Genomic DNA, 21087 nt, shown 5'->3' on the forward strand with positions numbered 1-21087 from the left:
TTTTTCCACAGAGTTGGTTTCTGCTTGGGGGAGGGAGACTTGGGGCTATTAAAAAAAAACTGGGCATGCTTTTCTGCCTCTTTAAGATCCTTTGAGGAAATATATTTTCCTGCCCTTTTAATATTTCCTTCTCTGGGGGACTGACTTCCCACATTATTCACCCAACTCAAAGTAGGCTGCATTCACTCACGTTGGCCTCTTGGGTGTCGGACAAGGCCAGCCCCCTTCCTTGTTTTCTCAGTTTTACCTGGGCATTAGATGAGGTGGTGTATTAAGTTCTTGGTAGATTTCCACACAGAAATATGAAATTGGAGAGAAATCTGGAAAAGCAAGAAACATGGACTCCTGTTCCGTGGACTTCTCTGTTAGAATTGGAGCCTGAGATATTTTCTGCTTAAGACAAAAACAAAACAAACCTCTAAATGAAAAAGGGAAAAAAAATAGTCTTCTCTGAAAATAGTGCGCAGGCATAATGCTACATCAGGCAAGAAGATGCTGGAAATTGTGATTTCTGTAGGAATAGACCAGTGATGGTGAACCTTTTAGAGACCGAGTGCCCAAACTGCAACCCAAAACACACTTATGCATCGTTGGGTGCCGGGTGGGTGTGGCCCATTGGGTGGGCGTGGCTGCAGTGTAACAGCAGACTGGGTGGGACTAAAAAGTTCAATCAATCAATTCCAACTTTGCAAGATCTTTTTTTTTCCTGCAAGAAGTTGAAATTGACTGATTGATTGAACTTTTTTTGGGGGGGGGACATGGTGGCGGAGGCCTAAAGTGAAAAGGTTTTATAAAACGCAGCTGAAGGCCTAGGACTGGGGTGACGGCGTGCGTGCCCGCAGAGAGGGCTCTGAGTGCCGCCTCTGGCACCCGTGTCATAGGTTCGCCACCACTGGAATAGACACTCTGAGCTGTGGGGTGTTACCGTAAGTCAGAAATATTAGCTAAATATGAAAAGAGACCGAGACTTTCTAAAGATGGAGATGTTAAAATATCTAAGCTGGAAATTTGAAGGGGATTTGCTTATTTTACCTCAGACAGTATAGGCCAGGGTTTTTCATACTTGCTAACTGGGAGATGTGTGGACTTCAGCTCCCCAAATTCCCAGACCAGCAGGCGGGCTATGTCTATCTGGAAAACTAGCCTACTTGACATGATCAGGGCATTGTAGAGACTCCTGTCTTTGCTAGAGAGGATAAAATGTAGCTGAGTGGGGTGATCAATGAGAATTACAGGCCCTTAAAAAAAAAGAAATGTGCAATTCCACGTCAGCATTTCCTTTCATTAATCCAAGATTTCTTCTCCTTAGTGACAGAAGCGAGCTGCATATGATTCATGGGGTAGATAATGGGGATTAAGAAATCATGAAGCAGATCAGATGGTCAAATTTTAGCTGGTGCAGGCGTATCTAATCCAAAGTGCACTTTTTAGTTTTAATATGGTGTTCACTGAAACATTGATGCGCACAAACCTTGCATTTGTTTTGGAAAATATTGGCGTACTGCTTTTAATTATGGAAACATCTCCCTACATCATTCTTTAGTTCATATAGGACATTATGACAGAGCAGGACGTTTATTAAGATTAGATTAACAACACAAGGAATAATTACAGAGAACACATTTCTATAAACTTTTAAGGACTGTAAATGCTTTAAAGAGGTTTAGGAAATAACATTCATGTCAACGCTGCTAACATTGGATGTTTTTGCTTTGACAACAGATGGAGATGCAACCCTTTTCTTCTTATGTTTTACTCTTAGAGTTAGAGCTAGACTTAGATGATGCTGGGGGGAGGAATGTGCATGAGAGTTTAGCTAGACATAATAATACTGGAACTAGTGTGTGAACCAAGGCTATTGAAATAAGAGATGATAAGAATTGGTGGACTGGAGAACTGGAGGGAAAGCCTGCATTTCAAACTAATTGGAGAATGTGACTTATGACTGTTAATTGAAGGAGGGAATTGTGCTTTGATACTATGTGCTCAGGGGAGGGGAATCCAGTTTTTGGCTTTGATTGTGTTAGTGCCCATGCTATGCTTCTCAAATAAAGATTCTTTAAGGCAAACAACGCCTGGAAGGTCTTTGAAGAGTTTCATCTGTCGGAACCGTGACATTTCATTTTTTAATCGCCTAACATTCCACTCTGAGATTTTTTTTAAGTGGATCCCTTTCTCTCCTACTTCTGCTTTTAAAGAGCTATGCAAAAATCCAGAAATGGGTTCATTTAATGGAGATTCGCCACAGTTATGCTGATTGGCTGAAGGGGCTGTGATTCTCTGCTTCTCCCCATTTTGCAGGTCAGATCAAAGTGCATTCATTTCACCAAATGATGCTGCTGAACATCTGCAAAAGCTCGCTGAGGTAAGTCTACCAGAAGCCCAAAGATGCTTTTCCTAAGATGGTATCAGCATCTTCCTTAAGCTAAGAAAGAAAGAGGACACGTGTGTATGTTATCGTGGTTCAGTCCAAGCCGGGGATAAACAACATGGTGACTGCTTTAGAAAGAAGGTTGCAGTTTATTGAAGAGGAGAGCCAGACAGAAAGATGGCTCTGGAAGAAAAGAAAGTGAGCACATGTAGGGAGTGAGTTTTTATACCCTCTGGAGCCTTTTCTTTGGAGTTGTTCCTGTGCCATGAACTTTGACCTGAGTCTGAGTGTGCCTTTCTGGTATTCTGATGGTGGTGGGTTAATCCTATTATGTCCCAAAGGTCAATCCTGCTTCCCTGTGGCTGTGGCTGATGACTCTTAGATTTTTGGTGTGTTGATTCTAGGGATCTTTCTTCCTAATCCCAGTTTCCTGATTCCACTCTTTCTGACAAGATTATCACATCTGCAATTCTGCAGACTTGATTTCTGTTTGGGACAGTGTGTGTGTGTGTTGGTTTCTGCTTTTAAAATCCTTTGGGGAAATATATTCTGCCTTTTAAATATTTCCAAGAATATTTCTTTTTCGGGGGGGGGGGAGGCTGACTTCCCACAAAGGGAAATGAAAACTGTGTCTTATCACTTCCAAAAATGGAATATCTCTACGAAGCAAACAGAAATGGAACCTTGTCCTGCAGCTCTGCAGCTGACCTCTCTCTTCTGCATTTTTGCTAAACTAGGAAGACAGTCCTCAGCTGGTGGCTTCAGAAGAACCAGCCTCTTCATCATCCTCAACTAGCATGCACATTGACAGAGACGGTGGCGGTGGTAAGAAAATCTTCGGTTAATGCATGCCCTTGGGTGTTCATCATTAAAGATCCCTGAAACCCTTTGAATGTGATGTGGTATATTGGTGACTGAATTCAGGCATTATTTCAGAACACAAGATCTATCATGGTTTAGGGCATAATAAGAGAAAAAATATATCTTATTTTATTTGGATCATATAAATACTGGTGGCTTTAGAAAAAAGTATATATTGTAAAGGCTCAATTCCATCCTAATAAAATTAATTTATTTTAATTAAAGAAACAAATAAACAGATAAACAGATAAATACATATGCATACATACCTACATACCTACATACATCCGTGAGGTGCAAATATGTTTCTTAGATCAACCTTCCATAGAAAGATTAAGACACTCACATTCTTCATTGTCCTTTGTATTTGGGAGATCCTATTTTATCCCACATGTTCAAGGTAAGCAGTGGTCCAACATAATATTTCTACTCCTGTTGCTGTCATTAGCCCTTCTGTGAAAGTTGGACCCTAAGAAAGGCTGAGCGCCAAAGAATGGAGGCCTTTGAACTATGTGCTGGAGAAGACTCCTGCGAGTCCCCTGGACTGCAAGGCGATCAAACTGGTCAGTCTTAGAGGAGATCAACCCTGACTGCTCTTTAGAAGGCCAGATCTTGAATTTGAAACTCAAATACTTTGGCCACCTAATGAGAAGGAAGGACTCCCTGGAGAAGAGCCTAATGCTGGGAAAGATTGAGGGCAATAGAAGAAAGGGACGACAGAGAATGAGGTGGCTGGATGGAATCACTGAAGCAGTAGGCCTGAGCTTAAGGGGACCCCAGAAGATGGTAGAGGACAGGAAGGCCTGGAGGAACCTTGTCCATGGGGTTGCAATGGGTCGAACACGACTTCTCAACTAACAACAACAAAAATCTCCTTTTTAGTGGGCATATCAGCCAAGAAAAAATTGTGGGAAGGGAAATATTTAAGGCTCCCCAAATCATGTTCAGTTTTGAGGCCAGGTGCAGTAATAATAGTAACAATAAAAAGCTGGGCACTGGGTATCTTAACATTTAGGGACCTGGTGCTTTAATTACAAGGCTCTGGAAAGACATCCTAATTCCCACTGAATGGATGGGCATCCCTTTCTAGGTGATTCTGCAGACTTTTCTTTACCTTTTCCACTAAAGAGCCAAGTTGGCAATGTTGGGGATCTCTGTGGGCAGGGGTAAGCAGCTGTAAGGTTTGCATTTGGGCCTTTTACGGACACATTACGGCTTCTTGCAAATGTATTATCACTTCCGGGCTGATTCTCTTGCATACAAAATTGTCTTTCAATGCTTAATTTAGTTATGGCAGGAACTGAGTGCCAGCAGCATCCATGTTTCTGTGCCAAAGACCAATCATTCAATTCTTCACATCTTAAAAGAGCACTCACAAAAGTCTGGGCAGAAGTCCTAAGGATTGCCATTTGCTAGTGGAGTGTTTTTCTTTTGGCATTTAAGTCCTGGAAAATGTTTATGGAAAAGAAAAGAACTTGACTTACTTTTTAATTTAAACCCAACTCGCTCTATGTGAATGGTGCAGAGTTGATTGATCTATGATCATAAATGACAGAAGCTGTCAATTCAGAACTCATGGGAATGAAAACAAAGTCAGATGCATTGTTGTGCCTGCCAAAATGTTAAGTATTTTAGTTTATTTAATCAGACTTATTGATAGCACCACTTCTATAGTAGAAGTAGTAGTAGTAGTAGTAGTAGTAGTAGTAGTAGTAGTAATAATAATAATAATAATAATAATAATAATAATAATAATAATAATAATAAAGTTGGAAGGGACCTTGGAGGTCATCGAGTCCAACCCTCTGCTCAGGCAGGAAACCCTATACCATTTCGGACAAATGGCTGTCCAGTCTCTTCTTAAAAACTTCCAGTGTTGGAGCATTCACTGCTTCTGGAGGCAGGTTGTTCCACTGGTTAATTGTTCTCACTGTCAGGAAGTTTCCCTTTTAGTTCTAGGTTGCTTCTCTCCTTGGTTAGTTTCCATCCGTTGCTTCTTGTCCTGCCTTCATTTGCTTTGGAGAATAGCTTGACTCCCTCTTCTTTGTGGCAGCCCCTGAGATATTGGAACACTGCTATCATGTCTTCCCTCGTCCTTCTCTTTGTTAAACTAGACATACCCAATTCCAGCAACCGTTCCTTATATGTTTTAGCTTCCAGTCCCCTAATCCTCTTTGTTGCTCTTCTCTGTACTCTTTCTAGAGTCTCAGCATCTTTTTTACATCGTGGTGACCAAAACTGGATGCAGTATTCCAAGTGTGGCCTTACCAAGGCCTTGTAAAGTGGTATTAACACTTCACTTGATCTTGATTCTATCCCTCTGTTAATGGAGCCCAGCACTGTGTTGGCTTTTTTGGCAGCTGCAGCCCACGGCTGGCTCATATTTAAGGGATTGTCCACTAGGACTCCGAGATCCCTCTCACAGTTACTACTATTGAGCAAGGTACCCCCTATACTATACCTGTACATTTGGTTTTTCTTGCCTAAATGTAGAACCTTGCTTTTTTCACTGTTGAATTTCATTTTGTTAGATAGTACCCAGTGTTCAAGCCTGTCCAGATCCTCCTGTATCTTAAGCCTGTCTTCTGGAGTGTTGGCTATTCCTGCCAGCTTGGTGTCATCCGCAAATTTGATGAGTTCCCCACCTATCCCCTCGTCCAAATCATTGATAAAGATGTTGAAGAGCACTGAACCTAGAACAGAGCCCTGTGGCACCTCACTACACACTTCCTTCCATGTAGATGTGGTTCCATTGAGGACCACACGCTGAGTACGTCCGGTCAACCAGCTACGAATCCATCTGGTGGTGATGCTGTCTAACCCACATTTTTCTATCTTATCGAGTAGTAGGTTTTGATCTACTTTATCAAATGCCTTACTGAAGTCCAAGTAAATTATATCCACAGCATTCCTCCGGTCCACTAATTTTGTCACTTGGTCAAAGAATGCAATAAGGTTTGTCTGGCATGATCTGTTTTTGACAAACCCATATTGGCTTTTAGTAGTGATTTTGTTTGCCTCTAGGTGTTTGCTGATTCGTTGTTTGATTATCTTTTCCAGAATCTTCCCAGGTATTGAGGTCAGGCTGATAGGTCTGTAATTTCCTGGATCCATTTTTTTTTCCTTTTTTGAAGATGGGAACTACATCAGCTCTTTTCCAGTGGTAGTTCCCCAGTGCTCCAGGATCTTTGAAAAATATAGTTCAGTGGTTCTGAGATCACATCTGCCAGTTCCTTGAGAACCTTGGGGTGTAATCCATCTGGTTCTGGCGATTTGAACTCGTCTATGCTGGACAGGTGCTCACATCATTTTCTTGCCTATCTTAACTTGTGTTTCTATACTGTTTTTTATGGCACTATTTTTGATAGGTTGGTCTGTTTTTTCCCTTTGTGTAAAGACAGATGCAAAAAACGAGTTAAATAGTTCTGCTTTCTCCCTGTTGCTTGTCGCTTTTTTTTTTTTGTATTTCTTTCATAAATGTTAGCTATTTGGTTTAATAAATCATTCTGGTGTACAAATTTAATATCGTGAAAGCATGCTTTTATACTTTTTGGTTAAATGGTTACAGGCATCACTTTTCTTATACTTCATAATTATGCGTTTGATATTTTGATTGGATCAAAAGAAATGGGTCTGTCTTTCCAAAACCTTTCACAAAATTCCTCTATTGTGTGTGTGTGTGTGTGTGTGTGTGTGTAAACAACACAAGATGCAATAGTAATCAAAATGGGAAAGGAAGGAAGGGAAAGGAAAGGGAATTCATACAAGACAGTATTAATAACAATGGCTTGTGTATCTTTCTCTGCAATACAAATTAGTAGAAAGGAGAGAACAATTAAGCCTAAAAATATGTAAAGCCAGTAAATACCATCTGCTGCTGCTTCTGATAATAGTGTAAATAGGAAAAAAAAACATTGTTATTATTTATTTATTGCTTTTCCTCCCAGAAAGTACCTTCCATTTGCAAAACCCAGAATATGGCAAAATCTTCTTCCAGCGTTTAGCCTGGCTGCGTATTTGGCATCAAGAAGTGAATCAGCTAAGAAGCATTCTCATTCTGCAAACTGATTTCAAGAGTTGTGTCAATTGCAGGTTGTCCCTGGTATCAATTACTCTCCTTAGCTGTGTTCTGTCCCAGCCTGTGTGAGTCCTTGTTAAGCTCACAGGGAGAAACCCCTCTTCCAATAAGCAGGCTGGAACCGCAAGAAAAAAAAAAGCAATCCCCTTTTATTATTTACAGTCCTGAGTAAAATGTCCAAGGCAAACAAAACACAGTTCACTGAAACTCGATTCCTTAACACGAACGGTTGTCTTCGGCAACCAGCACCTCCCACACCTTCCCTTTTATTATGCAGCCAAGGCATGGCTTCCTAATGCCTTCTCCTTTGCCTTTGGAGCTGCCCCATTGCATTCCTCTGTCCTACTCTCTTTGCCTGCCGGCGTTTTTGTGCATCCTGGATGTCTCCCAGCTGTGATTCATCACTGTCCAACTCGGACTCCCAGCACAGCTGTGTGTCAGCCTGAGTGCGAATGGAGGGGCCAGGCTCCTCATCAGACTGTAAGCCTTCTTCTGACTCTGATGTCCCTCCAGCCCCTCCTCCTCCTCCTCTGATTCCCCAGACTCAGCTGCCGGGTCCACTGGCTGACGAGGAATCACAACAAGCTGACCTAATCTTCAGGCGGAGGACATTTTTATTCTAGTCTGTTATGGAAGTGTTTGCTTCTGGGTGTGGCAGTTGAGTTCTCTTTTTAATACGGGCTGATATTGAATTTGCCATGAGAAACCTCTTTATCTTTGACCTTTCAGAGCCTGCTCAGGAGTACCGAGAGGACCAGACGGAGGCCAACAATGGAGCTGAAGACCAGGATGCTTTAGGGACTTGCAGGCTGCTGCATCACATCACGGACGGAGATTATCCTCTGCTATCTCCTCGCTGCTCTATCTTCAGCCAAAGCCAGAGGTTTAACTTAGACCCCGAATCGGCTCCTTCCCCACCAAGTGCTCAGCTTTTCATGATGTAAGCTGCACTTTCCATTTTCCAGGCACAAACAACTTTGGTTTCCTTTGAGGACAAAACTGTTTTTTTTCCCGGAAGCACTACTTCGGGGCAAGCAGAAACTTCCTTCTTCCTGGGAAATTGGCATCCATGGGGATGCCCCAGATTTGGTGAAGGCCTCCAGCCTCTTCTCCCACAGCTACAAATCTTGACGAGACGAATTGTTCAAGCTACACTGAGTTTTGTAGGAAGGATTCTGCTGCCCCAAAGTAACTGCTTGGGCCCCTTATTTGGTAGCTTCAAAACCTTTTATCAGCTAACGGTCAACAGTTACGAATTCATTGACTCAAGAGAGCAAACTGCCTCTGGGTTTTTAATAATAGTAAAACTAATAAGCTGTTCCACTGGAAGCATTCCTTCAGTGTGGGTTGATTTAGGGATGGTCCTTATCATTACCTTACAAGGTGAGTTAGCATCGTGGCTTCTATTTTAAATCACTGGAGCACAAACCAGCCCAGGGTGAAAAAGGAGAACAGGAAACTAGACGTTTTAGACAAGGAGGGCTCCAGTAATGAAAAAAGAGGGTGCCAGGAAGGTTTTCTTGTTTTTATTTGTGAGATGCGAGGGACAGAAATAATACATGACAAAAGAACTGTTTGTTTAAAATTAATAATCAACCAAATATTTACACTTTATTTTGAGAATTTATAAACTGTTTTATTGAGGAGACTTTAAGCCAGTGGTTCTCAACCTTTTTAATGCCGCGACCCCCAACCGGTTGTAAGTTGAGGACTACTTAACTGGTCGTAAGTTGAGGACTACTCAACTGGTGCAGCACCGTTTGCAGAATGGGACTTTTGGCAGCCTCAGCAGGGCAGAGACAGCCTGGACAATTCCTATTGGCTTTTGAAAGCCAATAGAATTAGACTCTATTCAAGAGAGTCTATTCTATTGGCTTTCAAAAGCCAATAGAATAAAAGGGAGTAGCACAGCTAAGGAAAAGGGGGGAAAAATGGCGGACTGTGTTGTTTGGCGACCCCCGTGAAATGGTCGTTTGACCCCAAATGGGGTCCCGACCCACAGGTTGAGAACCACTGCTTTAAGCCGTGTGCAAAATCAAAGGGACAGGAAAACAAAAATATGCAATGATACACAATGAAGGACAGGCACTATATCATAATAGGTTTAGATCTTGCATCTCCCTAGTCTTGCTAATCAAAGCTAAGGCCAGCATAGAAAAATCCCGGGGCTTCTTAAGTGCCCTCCGTGAGGCTTGTGAAAACTTTGCTGGGGTTTCTACCTTCAGGATTGTCTCTGGGGCTCTTCTCTCCACAAGAGGATCATTAGCAGGGCCAGTTCAGGCCATGGTGTCTGTGCTGGACCAGTTATGTAATCATCTGTCCAGAGTATATACTTGAGAATTGTGTTATTGTGTATAGCCTTTACGGGTTAATGTTGAATCCTTATGAGAACTGTATGTTAGAATGTTTGGCATTTAAAGGGTTAAGCGCTGTCTCCTTAAGCTTGTGAAAGAAGCCTTTGTAAAGAGAGACACGAGGTGATGTGTCCCATAAGAGCCATGGGCTACCATCAGGTTTTCACCCAAAAGAATGGAGAAGGTCATGATATGTTCATCAGAAGAACTCTTCTTGACTATAAGTTATTGATTGAGATTCCTGACGAATAAATGACCTAATATTATCCCGTTCTTTGGCGTTTGTCTGTTTGAGGTCAGGATTAAAGCAGATATCTTGTTTGGACCAATCACGGTGAAAAACTGATGGTAGACTCATCCCATGGCACTTATGGGACACATCACCTCGTGTCTCTCTTCACAAAGGCTTCTTTCACAAGCTGGCACATAGCCAGGATACCCTGTGATGAACTTAGTGGCCCCTCCCACTGACTTGTTAAACATAGGATTCACTGAACAGCTAAAACTACATTACCCATAAGCCATCTCTTAAGGAGACAGCACTTAACCCTTTAAATGCCAAACATTCTAACATACAGTTCTCATAATGATTCAACATTAACCTGTAAAGGCTATACACAACAACACAATTCTCAAGTATATACTCTGGTCAGATGATTATATAACTGGTCCAGCACAGCGTCCGTGTTCCAGCATTTTGGCAGCATCGCCAGCCCAAAGGAAGCTGCTGATAATCATACATTTGACAAATCCAGAACTGGACGTGGAGGAGCGTTTGAGCATTTCACATAGGCTGCTCAACCTGTGACTGGGGTGGCTGTTCCTCAACTGACCGCCATAATTATGTCTTTAACTGCAGCGTAATTCTTTTGTGGGTGATTCTATTTATCTGGTCCTGCTATTAAAATCACCCGCTGGCTTCCGGAGATTATTGTAGTCCTTAAGGAAACAAGGGCAGGGCCAGGTTTCCACTTCTGTAATTCTCCCCTGCTCTCTTCTTCTCTCTTCCTCTTTATTTTTCCATCTCCCTGTGTCATCATAGCACTCTGGAGTAGCTGGAGCCCTTGTTTGGTAGAATAGTACCCTAAATGGACGTTTTCATCATTTTGAATGTCCCAGGCCAAGAAGTTCTTCCAGAGGCAGCTGTGAGGACAGCAAAGTGCCCCAGACCGTGGTACAACTCACGAAGCACCTGCAAAGCCTAAAGAGGAGAATCAGGAAATATGAAGAGAAGTTTGAGGAGGAGAAGAATTACAGGGTAAGGAGCTAAGGGAGCAGCCAGATTTCCCCATACCCAGATCACGAAGGACTGAGAGGTTGCTTCTAAATGCAACGACGGGGAGAAGATCTGGGCTTGGCGGGTCCCAAAGAGCGTAGAGTGGCTTCAGTCATTCTTGATGTTCTCAGGTGCTAAAGTGAAGGCATTTTGGATTATCTGAGTACCTACTGTGGGAAATATGGCTCATGCTTGTGTGTCAGCTCTGGGAGACCAGAGGGAAGCTATGAGTAACCTTATCATAAGCACGTGACCTCACGAAGGCTTAGCTAGCTAAGCAAGGATGTCATAAATGCCTAAGACTAGATTATCAGCATATCTTACTACACCAAACAAAGTAGTCAGCAACAACCAGCTACCAGCAAAACTAGGAAACAGCAGACTATCTTCTTACTATGGAGACTGGCAACCCCCCCAGTAATTAGTTTTCAGCCATTACACAGGACTAAAGGGAAAAGTACATCCTGACAGAATCAACCCATCTGATAAAGTAAGACTAAAGATTTTTGAACAGGGCTTGGGGGGAAAACAACCCCAGGCTTAGGCTTAGTGTGGCATATTTAAACAAGGAAGAAAAATACTTTAGCATTGATACTGCTAAAGCAGGGGTGTCAAACTCAATTTCATTGAGGGACGCATCAGCATTGTGGTTGCCTTCGGGGGGCTGGGTGGGTGTGGCCAGGGTGGGTGCAGCCCACTGGGTGGGTGTGGATGGAGTGGGTGTGGCCTATTGGGTGGGCATGGCCAGCTCTACATCGTTCGCGTCAAGGGGGCCTGTGGGGGCCTGGGCAGGAGTGGGACAGATCTGAGGGTCTCTGGCAGAAGGGGGTGGGACCGGGGCAAGTGCCAAGGCATGGTCCATTTCTTCATTCCTCACAAAGGGTGACATCTCCCCAGCATGCACCCAGGGGGTGGGACTGACACAGCGGGGGCTGGTTCCTCGCTGTTTCTAGACAGCCTCGTGGAGCTAAGACTGAATGCACTTCAGCATAGATGGCCACCACAAAATTGTGCATTGGCTCTCGGCCAGCCTGGGCCAGGGCCAAGGCAGTGGGGACGATTCCCTCACTGTTTCCAGGATGGCTTCGCGGGCTGCATGAAACCATTTAGCGGGCCGCATCCGGCCCCCGGGCCTTGTGTTTGACATGTCTGTGCTAAAGGCTACTGAGGTTGGTCTCATTCCTGGGCTGTGAACATGACAAAGCTACCTGTAGCTTCTTGTAGGTTTTCAAGAAAAGATTGGACAACCATTTGTCCAGGGTGGAATAAAGACTCTTGTCTTGGACTAGAAGACCTCCAGCCCTAGGATTCTATGATTTTAAGGTGATATACAGGGACAAATATAGAAACTGTCTGTGCTGTGAGATGGGCAGCTACATAGATATGATAAATACATGCAAGTGAGAGAGAAAAGGAAGGAAAGGAAGAGAAGAGGCACGGCAGAGAGAGGAAAACACGTTTCTCTTTAATTCCACCACCCCCAGGCCAGGCCTCCTTGATAGGAGAGGACTGTAGCTCTTGGCAGAGAAACGGGTCTTCACCCAGCCGTTCTTCAGCCCTTAGAATGTCTAGACCAGGGGTAGGCAACCTTGGCTCTTTTATGACTCGTGGACTTCAACTCCCAGAATTCTTGAGCCAGCCATGTTGAGGAGAAAGGGAGAGGTTTCCATGCTGAGCCATTTCGGCTCAGGAATTGTGGGAATTGAAGTCCACGAATCATAAAAGAGCCAAGGTTGCCTACCCCTGGTCTAGATGGACCCCAGGTTCAGAAGAGGTGATCAGTCCAGCTGTGATCTGATCTAGATTATCCTCCAACATTACCTGGAAAGTTGATCTGGCTTCTCTAGACCAGTGGTTCTCAATCTGTGGTCTGTGGACTCCTAGGGGGCTGCAATGTCATCATGGGCCCCCCCACAAAGGCTTGAAGAAATGATATGATTTAAATCTTAAGTCTTGGGGGCCTGTGGCCATGGTCTGTGGCCACAAAATGTATTTAAAGTGGTAAAAAAAAAGGTTGAGAACCACTTCTCTAGACGAGGGGTAGGCAACCTTGACTCTTTTATGACGCGTGGACTTCAACTCCCAGAATTCCTGAGCTAGCCACGCTGAGGGGAAAGGGAGAGGTTTCCAAGCTGAGCCATGCTGGCTCAGGAATTCTGGGAGTTGAAGTCCATGAGTCATAAAAGAGCCAAGGTTGCCTACCCCTGCTCTAGACTAATAACACCAAGCTGTATCTTGGCAAGGATACGTGTGATTTAAATATTGGTGTTGATAAGAGTAACATTGCAATCCACTTTCGTATGGTTTCTCTTTTCCCTCCTTTTCTGCACAGCCTTCTCATGCTGACAAAATATCAAATCCTGAGGTAATGAAATGGATGAATGACCTGGCCAAAAGTCGTAAACAGCTAAAAGGTACATATCGTCACTGTGTCTAGCCTGTTTCTCACAGTACCAGAAGCTATGGGTATTTGCTATCCAGCCTAATGGATGGGAAAAGGGGAAGAATCTTTCCTGAGGCACTTGTGTTCTCCACGCCATCCCTCATACTGGAAGAAAAGCCAGTTGAGCTCTAACAGGGCAGAAAGGCATTCCTTACCTATGTGAAGGATTTCTGGGAGAACCTCCTTGCTAGCTACAACTGATTCCCCACAAATCTTTGTTGTTAGTTGTGAAGTCGTGTCTGACCCATCGCGACCCCATGGACAACGTTCCTCCAGGCCTTCCTGTCCTCTACCATCTTCTGGAGTCCCTTTAAGCTCACACCTACTGCTGCAGTGACTCCATCCAGCCACCTCATTCTCTGTCGTCCCCTTCTTCTCTTGCCCTCCATCTTTCCCAGCATTAGACTCTTCTCCAGTGAGTCCTTCCTTCTCATTAGGTGGCCAAAGTACTTGAGTTTCAACTTCAGGATCTGACCTTCTAAAGAGCAGTCAGGATTGATCTCCTCTAGGACTGACCAGTTTGATCACCTTGCAGTCCAGGGGACTCACAGGAGTGTTCTCCAGCACCATAGTTCAAAGACCTCAATTCTTTGGTGCGCAGCCTTTCTTATGGTCCAACTTTCACAGCCATACATTGCAACTGGGAAAACCATTGCAACTGGGAAAACCAAATCCTACCTCACTCTAAAGGATCCATGGAAAATTCTATTTTTTTTCCACCTTGCCCCCTATATATATAGAGAAGAATGAAGTTCCCTTTACACTCACACTTTCTTGGAGATGTAACCAGCAAGGTCTGGTTTTGTGTAAACCCAGCAATGCTGGTTTCTGTTGCTTTCCCAAGAAATCCTAGCCCTTTCCTGGATCAGCCCGGCTCTCCACCGACGGAGCTACTGCAGAGCTAATAGATTCATTGTGTGGATGCCTTTCATGCACCCATCCTAAAATGCCAAGCTTAATCTTAGGATACCAAATGAACTTTAGAAACTATTATTTCCCCATTCAATATGTCCCAAGTGTCAGATTTCTACCAGATGACAGGTGTCGTACATTTTTGTGATAACGTCCACTTGGAGGCTCCAGTGTGACTTTTTAATGACATTTTAAATTTTTTTTTAAAAAGTCAAGTAATTTGATCCATACGATTACTGCTTCCATTTGATTACAAAGGCCTGTGCAAAACAGATAAATGCAAGGAAGAGAATGAATGAGCAAAGCTGGAAGCTGAGTTACTAAATTGCCTCTACCCTGCTGAGGCCACTGAGAGAAGGGGGGGGGGGAATACTGAAATAGCCTTCAATCAGGAATAATTACATCTTTGCCTTTCCCTCTGCTCCACACCAAAAAGAAAATGAAAAAAAAAATTACTGGGCATTGTGTATTATTTAGCTATCAAATTAGTGGTTTACAGAGTTGACTATTAGGTTTGGATTTAGGAAAAAATGGCAACCACAATTCTCCAACGTTTTGTGTGGGATCTCTCCTAGGACTTCATAAAACTCCCTCTTATGCAGGAAGTTGGATTGGCAGGTGAAAATGGTGTGTTTCCAGAGGAGGTTTGGGAGTTGCAAGTTTTTGTATTTTGTATTTTTGATTTTTATTGCAATGCATTGTTCTGTTCTATGTTGCAAGCTGCCAAGGGTCTGTTTACGATTGCATGAATAACTTGTGATGAACAGATAAGAGGGCCCTGGTTTGGATAAAATTGCAGAAGTAGCCAGGGTCTGCCCATAGCATTAAAACCGAAGCAAAGAACAGTTCTTTTTTCAGGGCTTTATTTCCCCTAAGTAGTCAGACGCCGCCATTTTAGAGGGTGGGGGAAAGACGTCCCCTTCCCTCTTTCCTCAGAGGGGGAAGAAATTTCAAGAGGCTTTTTACAGGAAAATAGTTGGGATACAAAGAAGGTAAGATCTCACCCAATTCTTCTGCGGTGCTTTCAAAAGTGCTTGTTAGTGATTTTGGCCTTGGCTGGTAGCGGCTTAGTGATGGGCCATGTTAATGGCCGATCTTTTCCCCGTCAGTCTGAAGAGCTGCCCAGGATCAATCAGGAGGGCTGGTGCCCTTCCGCGATCACTCAGAGGTCCTCTTCACGCTTGTTGCCCCTCCAGGGCGACTTTCGACCCTTTTCAGGGTCCCCCGGCGGGAGAAAACCAGATGGCGGAGAGACCGATTGCTCCACACGTCCGCCAGTGTCATGATCGCAAACCAGAAGCCAGAACCGTTCTGTCCGTATCCCTCATTGCTCTAGGAGCCTTGTCCAGAGCCCAGATTCCCTTCTTTGATGTCTTGCATTTGCCTCTCTGCTCTCCCTCAAAAGTTTTGCTCTGTTGCTCCCCAGTACATGGAGAAAACACAGCAAGATATTTCAATCCACATAAAATAACAGTGTGCAAGAAACCCAGCAAGTTCTGGTTTTCCCAAACTCCCATTTGAGCTGTGGTAGTGGAGTGGTTAGAATGCAGTACTGCATGCTACTTCTGCTGACTGCTGTCTGCCAGCAGTTCAGCAGTTCAAGTCTCACTGGCTCAAGGTTGACTCAGCCTTCCATCCTTTCAAGATGGGTAAAATGAGAACCCAGATTGTTGGGAGCAATAGGCTGACTCTCTAAACTCCTTAGAGAGGGCTGTAAAGCACCGTGAAGTGGTATATAAGTCTAAGTTAGGGGTGTCAAACTGCCAGTCTGCGGGCCGGTTGCATCATGGGGAGGTCGTGCCCACCCCAGTTCCAGCAATGCAAAAAAGTCGCGATACATCATAACACGTCACATGATGCGGCAAGTTTGACACCAGTGGTCTAATTGTGGTCATCAACTCAATAAGGTCCATAACTCACCCAGCTTCAGGCTGTGGCTTCTGTTGTGTAAGGGAACTTTTGTGCATTCTCTTTCCAGTTGCCTCGCATGACTTCTAATGATCCATAGTGAGTTTGGCTTATCTGATCATAGAGTTAAAAGGAATCTTGGAGATCATGAAATCTAACTATAAAGAGATAGAAGAGATGCTCATAATGGTGTCTGTCTGGTTTGGGACAGTTTTCTTTTGCTTTCTCTGTGCCTTTAACAGCATTGTTTAAATACAGGAAAGACAAGGGCCAAGGCAATGGACCTGTTCATGTATATTGTAAACCACTAGGTAGACAGCATGATTATGTTGCCCAGATATGAACCGTGGTTGAGGTGGAAAACCTTCACTACCATCTATGAAATGATGTCTTCTATTAGGTTAATGGACTTGAGTCTTTTGATCTGATGTCTCAAACTGAATAAAGGTTAAGCAAAGCCTTCTTCCCTTGATAGATGTACATTGTGTGGAGAAAGAAAGGGACTATGGGAAGGATTAGACTTTTCCTACCCTCCAACTCCATCAAGGCACTGTGCATGATTCCTCCTCCCCCCAATAACAGAGAAAATGGAATTGAGTGACTGGCAGCCATGCAAAATTGGCTTAAATATAATAGATGAGAAGCATGTGGTTTGTAAAGTTATAGGTATCAATACCATAAATACATTTTCTAGGCATTCCTAATCCTTTTGCCTTATTTTCCCGAGGTTACGTTATATAGGGACAAGTTGACATAAACAAGAGGCAAGTTCACGAGAGACCACAACGGTCTCCTCTCTATTCTTGAGGGCAACCAAAATAAGCAGTTTAGTTTTGACTTGCTACCTCATCCGAAACATTTCTTTTGACTTTGTGGCCCATGAAGTGTCTCAGATCCCTAGGTGAGCACCCCAGATTAACGAAAGGGTGCTGTGAGAAGCTATAGATTGCAGGTATTGTGTGGACTTCTCTCACAGAGCTGAAACTCAAAATGTCAGAAGAACAGAGCTTCTCCCTCAAACGAAGCCAAAGGAACTTTCAACAGGAGGGCTCCAAAGAGGCTGTGAAGCTGGATTCAGCAGATTCTCCCACCAGTCCTACCGTGGAGGAAACCATGGAAGTGGTGAAGAAGCAACTGAAAGAGAAGCGACAGCAGCTTGGTCTCCCTGAGAACATCAAGGTACCCAGTCCTTGCATAACATCTAGATTTGCTAAACCAGCCAGGTTCAGCAAACCTGGTTTAACTCCTGACTTGCTTGACATGTGCCTGATAGCTTCTGTCATATCCTATCACAGTGATGGCGAACCTTTTAAAGACCGAGTGCCCAAACCCTCCCGCCCCCACCGTCCCTGCCCCGCGGACCATCAACCGCCTCCACGGCCTGCCGCAGATCACCCAGGTGGCCCAGCACCATGGTGGCCATGCCCTCTGCCCATGCCCCGCAGTAGCATCTGCACGTGATGGGGTGTGAGGGCGGAGTCTTGTCCCTGCTGTCTGGTTGCCATGTCCTTGGCTGCGCTGTTCTGTGTGAGCTGCACCTGGGGGCACTCTCCTCCGGGGGGCTGCTGGTGAGGAGGGGGCTGCGGGGGGAGGCAGTGCTGGGGCGATGGTGCACGTGCCCAGAGAGAGGGCTCTGAGTGTCGCCTCTGGCACACGTGCCATAGGTTTGCTTCCACTGCCCTATCACCTTCATGAGCTTCCTTCCACACTGACTTGCAGACCCCGTGTTTATTCACGAGCTTCACATGAGTGAAGAACTAAAGAGGTACAAGTCACTTGAAACATCCTGTGCAGAAAATCTGTGTAGTAGTGGTCTTTGGCACTAGGGTATAAACATATATTATTGTCACCTGGTACAAATGTGGCAGCTGTGATGTTTTACATCAACACAATTGGTTTCAAATGACCATCTTGTAGCCTGTTTGGCATCCAAAGCTGTATCTAAAGATTCTGAGGTTTAGATAGAAACGCTTTGGTTTCTGGTAGAAGCCATGATGAGGTCAAAATGATGTTGTATGCTCTGCGTAAACAGATGAATAGGTCATTTGTGGCAAGATGCTACATAATGTGGGACAGCACTGGCCTCTCCTGGAGTGCTTTTCAAATCAGAGTCATGCCTGTTATGTGGAATGGGAGAGGACATTGGAGCTCAAAGAGTGAGCAAAGGTCTTCATCTCAAGCCATTAATTGAGCTAGTTGCCTAGGTCAGGCATCCCCAAACCCCAGGCCCTGAGGCTGCTGGGCTGCTGAAGCAGCAGGCAAATGTGCACTCACATCCCCACTTGCGCAAGCAGCTGGCAAGGACGTGTGCATGCTCCATTTATGCAAGCGGCAGACGTGTTCTGTCCCAGCCTACGTACATCCTTGTTACTTCACAAAGACAACCCCTCTTTTAACAGTAGACTGGAAAATAAACCCTTTTTATTTGAGTTACAGACCTGAAAATTGTCCCAGAAAAACCAAGGCAACAGAACACTTTTCCAATGGAGACCTTGTCCAAAAGCAATACGGAGCACAAGTCAAACAGGATATAACTCACAAGCAAAATAAACAGACCATGATCTCTTGACTCTGAAGTTCTTTGCAAACAGTTGCCTCCAGCAACCAGCCCTGCCCACACATTCCCTTTTTGTTACACAGCCCCCAAGGCGTGGCTTCTCACTGCTTTCTCCTCCTTCCCTGGAATCACCCCATTGCCTTCCTCTGTCTTACTCGTGTGACCTGCCTATGTTTACGAGCCTCTCTGAGGTCTTCCAGTTGTGCTTCCTCCAAGTCCGACTCAGCTTCCTAGCACAGCTGTCTTTATTAGTTTGTAAGTCCTGCAGCTCATCAGAGCCTCCCTCCGACTCTGATGGATCTCCATGCCCTTCCTCCTCCTCCTCCTCTGATTCCCCAGACTCAACTGCCGGGATCACAGACTGGCATGGAATCACAACAAGACATGCGTACCTTCCACTTGTGCAAATGGAGCTGTGCACGGGCACGCTTGCCAGCCACTCACACGGAACCATTCCCTCTCCTCCCCCACCAGTCCACAAAGCCAAAAGGTTGGGGAATTCTGGTCTAGGTCACCCCCAACCTTACTTCTTTACTTCTTTGTGTAGTCAATTCACATAGAAGCATTCACGTAAGTCTTCAAATTTAACCTTGCAGGCAATTAAAATTACTTTCAGTTTAGATAACGTTTTTTGGTCTGTGACAAACCCAAAGGGCAAAGGTAATTAGCACTTCTAAGTCAGCCCAGTTCCATGAACCTAAAGCAGCGGTTCTCAACCTGTGGGTCGGGACCCCATTTGGGGTCGAACGACCATTTCATGGCGGGTCGCCAAACAACGCAGTTTGCCATTTTTCCCCCTTTTCCTTAGCTGTGCTCCTCCCTTTTATTCTATTGGCTTTTGAAAGCCAATAGAATAGACTCTCTTGAATAGAGTCTAATTCTATTGGCTTTCAAAAGCCAATAGGGATTGTCCAGGCTGTCTCTGCCCTGCTGAGCCCACCAAAAGTCCCATTCTGCAAACGGTGCTGCACCAGTTGAGTAGTCCTGGACTTACGACTGGTTGAGTAGTCCTCGACTTATGACCGGTTGGGGGGGTCGCGGCATTAAAAAGGTTGAGAACCACTGACCTAAAGGGATCTTGCAAAAAATAGCCAATCCGGTTCAAGGAGAAAACGAAGCTTGCAGAACCAAAATATAGAGCTCGCTGATAGTTGTGCAAAGATGCTGATGAGTGAGATGCCTTTCACAGGTAGGTGCTTAGTTGGTTGGTCATAGTTACCTTGAGTCAGCCAGCTTTAAAGCAGTCGAAGCATCATTCAAATTCTGCAGTAAAAAAAATGCAGCCTGTAACTTTTAAGACCCGCGCCAGTTCATTCATATGATTTTGTCCCCCCCCATTTCCCTCCCTCAGATAACACTCGATTGTTAATTTTTCTATAAACCGTTCTTTTTTTAATTAGGCTATGACAAAAAAGCAAATGGCTTTGGAAAAACTCAGTCTCCAGAAATGCCTCCTCTATTTTGAAAGTATTCATGGACGGCCTGTAAGTATTTCTTAGAAAGAGAGAGATCAACTTCAGGTTAGCCATTACAAAGAATTTTCAACAGGAGATGGCTTCTGAGCTTCCCCAGCCCACCTGCCAAGGTCAGTTTGAACTAGGTCCAGTACTTCAAGCAGCCTTCCACCATCTCATGTTCCATAGCTTCTTGAGCTATGTCTAGCTCTAGCACAGTGATGGCGAACCTTTTAGAGACCGAGTGCCCAAAAGCTGGCCCCGCCCATGCTCCACCCTCTGCTCCGCCCCTGCTCTGCCCCCCATCCCCCACCCCGCCTGCCCACAGGACCACTTACCGCCTCCAGGGCCCCCCGCAGATCGTCCAGGCAGCCCAGCAGCGCTATGGCGGTCACGCGCTCTGCCCGTGCTCTGCAGCATCAGCTGTGCATGATGGGGTGTGAGGACAGAGTCTTGTCTACGCTACCTGGCTGCCATGTCCTTGGCTGCGCTGCTCTGCGTGGGCCACGCTCGGGGGCGACTCTCCTTCAGGGGGGCTGCTGGAGAGGAGGGGGTCACGGGGGGAGGTGAGGCTGGGGCAACAGCACGTGTGCCCACAGAGAGGGCTCTGAGTGCTGCCTCTGGCACCTGTGCCATAGGTTCGCCACCACTGCTCTAGAATATCTGTCTCTAACTCTACCTTCTTATCTATCATCCCTTCTTCTCTCTATCATCTCTCTAACATCTCTAACATCTGTCTTTCGTCTATCTATCCCTCCCCTTTTTCATTTACCTCTTTCCTACATCTATCTCACAATTTAAAAGCTACCCAGCTCCAGATGATGGTGAGAAATGTTCTGAACTTCACCAGCGTAAGAGTCATATGGATCTTGG

The 21087-nt window shown here is 44.8% G+C and overlaps 1 protein-coding gene across 2 annotated transcripts in view; it reads left to right on the plus strand.

Moving 5' to 3' along the window:
- Positions 1–21087, plus strand: part of FAM13C (family with sequence similarity 13 member C) — a 38846-nt gene that overhangs the window by 9792 nt on the left and 7967 nt on the right. Inside the window, exons 4-10 of one of the 2 annotated variants that reach the window (XM_039366774.1) lie at positions 2302–2365; positions 3109–3196; positions 8040–8250; positions 10784–10922; positions 13273–13354; positions 17180–17382; positions 20161–20244. In XM_039366774.1, the coding sequence (XP_039222708.1) occupies positions 2302–2365; positions 3109–3196; positions 8040–8250; positions 10784–10922; positions 13273–13354; positions 17180–17382; positions 20161–20244 (871 nt within the window). The remainder of the gene's footprint in view (positions 1–2301; positions 2366–3108; positions 3197–8039; positions 8251–10783; positions 10923–13272; positions 13355–17179; positions 17383–20160; positions 20245–21087) is intronic. The other variant, XM_039366782.1, reaches the window with a different exon arrangement.

This window comes from Crotalus tigris, unplaced genomic scaffold (genome assembly GCF_016545835.1).
Source record: "Crotalus tigris isolate CLP2741 ecotype Arizona unplaced genomic scaffold, ASM1654583v1 scf7180000017598.18339901613:2243638, whole genome shotgun sequence".
Classification (NCBI taxonomy): Eukaryota; Metazoa; Chordata; class Lepidosauria; order Squamata; family Viperidae; genus Crotalus; species Crotalus tigris.